The sequence below is a fragment of the Dipodomys ordii genome, unplaced genomic scaffold (assembly GCF_000151885.1).
Source record: "Dipodomys ordii isolate 6190 unplaced genomic scaffold, Dord_2.0 Scaffold60, whole genome shotgun sequence".
NCBI lineage: Eukaryota > Metazoa > Chordata > Mammalia > Rodentia > Heteromyidae > Dipodomys > Dipodomys ordii.
The window spans coordinates 188,371-192,339 of NW_012267276.1; the positions used below are offsets into that span (position 1 = coordinate 188,371).

The 3,969-nt window shown below is 36.8% G+C and overlaps 1 protein-coding gene across 1 annotated transcript in view; it reads right to left on the reverse strand.

Annotated features, from left to right (window-relative positions):
• The window catches only part of Hacl1 (2-hydroxyacyl-CoA lyase 1), a 47,628-nt gene that overhangs the window by 15,773 nt on the left and 27,886 nt on the right, over positions 1 to 3,969 (reverse strand). The window contains exon 9 of the mRNA XM_013022167.1: positions 3,078 to 3,213. Within this exon, the coding sequence (XP_012877621.1) occupies positions 3,078 to 3,213 (136 nt within the window). The remainder of the gene's footprint in view (positions 1 to 3,077; positions 3,214 to 3,969) is intronic.

Genomic DNA, 3,969 nt, shown 5'->3' on the forward strand with positions numbered 1-3,969 from the left:
ACATTATCTGACCTTTTCTGCTTGATTCATACATATAGGCCCCACGTATTGCTGGCACCATAATGACTGAGTCTCTATGCACTTTGGAGGGGCACATTCAGCTCATTCCACGTCCTTATGTCCTTGATTTCTTTGTACTTTTACAGCAAATATCTCCACTAACGTGTTCAGTACATGGTGGGAGCTGGTGGCTCACACCTCTAATCCTAGCTACTCAGGAGGCTGAGTCCTGGGGATCATAGTTTAAAGCCATCCTGGGCAGAAAAGTCCATAAGATTCTTATCTCCAATAAGTTATCAAAAAAGCTAAAAATGGAGTTGTTCCTCAAGTGTAAAAATATTCAGTCTAAGGTATGTATTACTGTAGAGAAAATGAACCAATGAAGGTCTTCAAAGAAAAGCAACCTACCAAGTTTCCTTTACTTTGGATAATAATCATGTTTTGTGCTATAAAGCTCCGAGTGTCTACACACAATAATTAGTATACACAAGAGTTCAGCAGTGGAGCTAAATAACACAGAAATAATCTGGAACTATAATTTATAAAATATTTAATCTGTAATAGCAAATAAAGATTAAAGTATATATAGGTATTAAGCATATAGTAACATATAACATATATTTAGGTGTTAGTATGTATATGTATATATATATATATATCAAAATCCAAGATACAACCCAAATATATATAGATAGATATAGATATTAGAGAAAATTCCCCATCGTTCATGGAAAAAACTAAGAAGCTGATTGAAAAATTAAATTAAGCAGCTTTATAAGAAAAAGAAAAATAGGTTGATCTATCAGAAAAGTGTGTCTCAAAAGGCACACTTAAAAGAGGCTTCCATATGACTCTAAAGGTACCACTTCTGTGCAGCAGCTCCCCCAGCCTGGCCTGGGGGCCTTGGGGCCTATGGGTAGCAGCCCTCATCATGCTGACCAGATGAGGATGCTGTGCTCAGACAAGACAACTGGCGAAGGAAGCTCAATGCTGAGACAGTGAGCATCTCTTGTCATGTTTAAGCTTAACTGGGTCATTTTCTAGTTTGTTTTGATGGCTTACTAGGTTAAGTAGTTTGTACTTTTTGCAAACAATTTATAGGAAACCCTAACCATTACCTGGACTATTTCTTATGTGTGTACATTAACTAAAAGTTTGACATAGTGTTTTTTCACTTCATTATATAACCCCTAATATGCATAGATGCTGTAAATCTGATAAAATATGATGTGAATGATATTTTATAAAGTTATTTTGTATGGTGTCAATTTTGTTTTGCTTCATAGTATGTCAGCAAAAAAAAAAATAAAAATTCTTCATTAAAAAAAAAAGAGGAGGTTTCCAGTGCCAGTCAAGCTTGGGCATAAATCCACTACAGCTTAGCTCTCCCAACAATTACAATGGAAAACTCTGGACAAGATAGGAAAAGCAAATTCCAGAGTATTCTGAACAGTAAACATCACGTGAATTAGGGGGAGGGGATTTGCAAAGTCGGAAGAAGTGATCCACACAAGGGTGAGTTCCCAAGTTTTCTATTCCATCTTTTGTCTCCTAGCTTTGACTCAAGAGCAGCTCTAGTTGAAAAACTGCAAAAATTTGGAGAGGATAAGAAAAAAGGACCCCATTCCAAGCTGGAGATTATGTAGGAAGAAGGTCACATCTTTCTTATTTTTTTTCTCCCTTCCCCTGCCCTTTTCTGAGGGTGACTTATTGTAGAGTTGCATAGTGGGGGCTCCTAAGCAGGCAAAATTACAAGAGAAATGCCATCTTTCTGGCAAAAGGAGCTTAAAAAGACTCCAAACCCCATGTTGTCTAAAGCATACTTTTTTAAAGTTTTTTCTCTTCTGTCTGACAGGTGTGGCAGCAAAGACCATGAAAAGGGACTTTTGGGAAGCAGAGAGTGGAGTGGGAGCCATGAAGAAATCCTTGATTCTGGGTGTCAGCCAATGTGTGTTTGGGCCTGTCCTAAGCTGAGCATGTGCAGACATACAGTAGCTAAACAAAGTCTGAGGCACAGCTGACTCTGGGACTGCTGCCCACAGTAAGAAAGAGAGAAACAACAGACTAAACTCTATCTAACCCAACCCAATCTATTGATTTCATAGTAGAACAAAAAACTCAGTATTTAGCAGAAGATTTTATCATGGTCCAGAACCTCACAATGTAAGATGCAAAAATCCAAGATATAACCCAAATTACTCAGTACAGAAAAATAGGATCAATTTCCAAAAGACAACAAATAGGTGCTAATCTGAAATGTATAAGAGTTAATAAAGCAGCTATTAAACTATGCTCCAAGAAGAAAAATATTCTTGAAATAGGTATTCTTAACAGAAAAATAAAAAAATTAATATACAAAAAAACTGAAATGAACAGATCGATGAATATTATCAAGGTCACTCAGGGACCTAAGAGTTAAAAAGGAGAGATAGTGTTGTAGAAAAAAAATTTTGAACTTTCCAAATTTAGAGAGAAAAACATAGGTTTATGATTACAAATGGTTTTAAAACTCCAAACAGGATAAATGAAAGGAAAACCTTGTCTAGAGACACCATGAGTAAATTGCTTAAAACCAAAGATAAAGATAAAGCTTGAAAATATCCAAATAAAAACAACAAACTATATATAGAACAATAATTCAAATGACTGCATTTAGAACCATGAGGTCAGAAGAGGATCAATAAAATCTGTAAAGTGCTTAAGAGTTCAAAAAGAAATAGATGATAAAAATTATTAAAATTATATAGTTCTTTCAGAACCTGTCTCTAGATTCATTAAGATCACAAAATAAGTTAACCTAAGATCTGCCAAGCTACTATATTTAAAATCAGGTGGCTGGGAGTGTGGCTTAGTGGTAGATCACTTGCTTAGCATGCATTGAGGCCTGGGTTCCATTCCTCAGTATCACATACACAAAAAAAGCTGGAATTGGCACCATGGCACAAGTGGTAGAGCTCCAGCCTTGAACACAGAGAGGCTCAGGGACAGTGCCCAGGCCCTGAGTTCAAGCCCCCCCAACAAACAACAACAACAACAACTAAAACAAACAAACAAACAAAAACAGGAATGCCACACACCTGGATCTGGCTGCACCTACACAGTTTGGATGGTTGTCAGGGACCACACCCTTCCCCATAGGGGTGGGCAGAAATGGCAAGTTACATTGTTCCACCAATTTCTGGATACTCTCCTCTGCATGAGCATAAGCAGCTCCTACAAGAAATAAAAATGCATGGGATTATTTGGTTAAGCATGCCACTGGGACCCTCAAAATATTTCATATGAAATTGCTTTTAAGATCTCAAATACTCTGTTTATATATGGGCTTAAACACAAAATAAACTGTAACTATGGTTTCTATCTTTGGTATTTTAAAGTGCTTATGAAAGCAGTAGTTTTTAGTTATCCCCCCATAATCTCAATTATTTTGAAGAAATCTTACCCTAAGCAAAAGTCGCCTCTTGTATCTCTTGCTGTTCTTACTTACCTGCTCTATGCTATGGTCCCACAATTCCCCGAACACACTATCTTTACTGAGCAAGGAACACCATTGCTATGAAAGAGGAAGGCTCCCTACACACGGCTCTCTAACCACCAGCAAATCTGTTTTGCAAAATCTGCTATTCTAGGGTGCATGAGTTTCTAAAGCTCTGCAGATCTTTCTATAGCTCTACAATCCTGTGATTGTAAAAGAGCTAATGTTAAAGGGGGACGCAGGCCATCTGTTTTTACAATGTACACCTGCAGAATAACCACATGCCCTCAATGGCATTGAAAACAACTGTTTGTTTCAATGATGCAGGATTTCCTATACAATATAGGAATATATGGGAACAAGTCCATTTCTACTATCATCACAGCATCACAGTCACTATTAATTTTTAGCTATTTAATTTAATGCTATACTCTCTCTTTTCAAGGCTAGAATATTATCCATCTTTGAAACTTATACTTCTTTTTTTTTTTTTT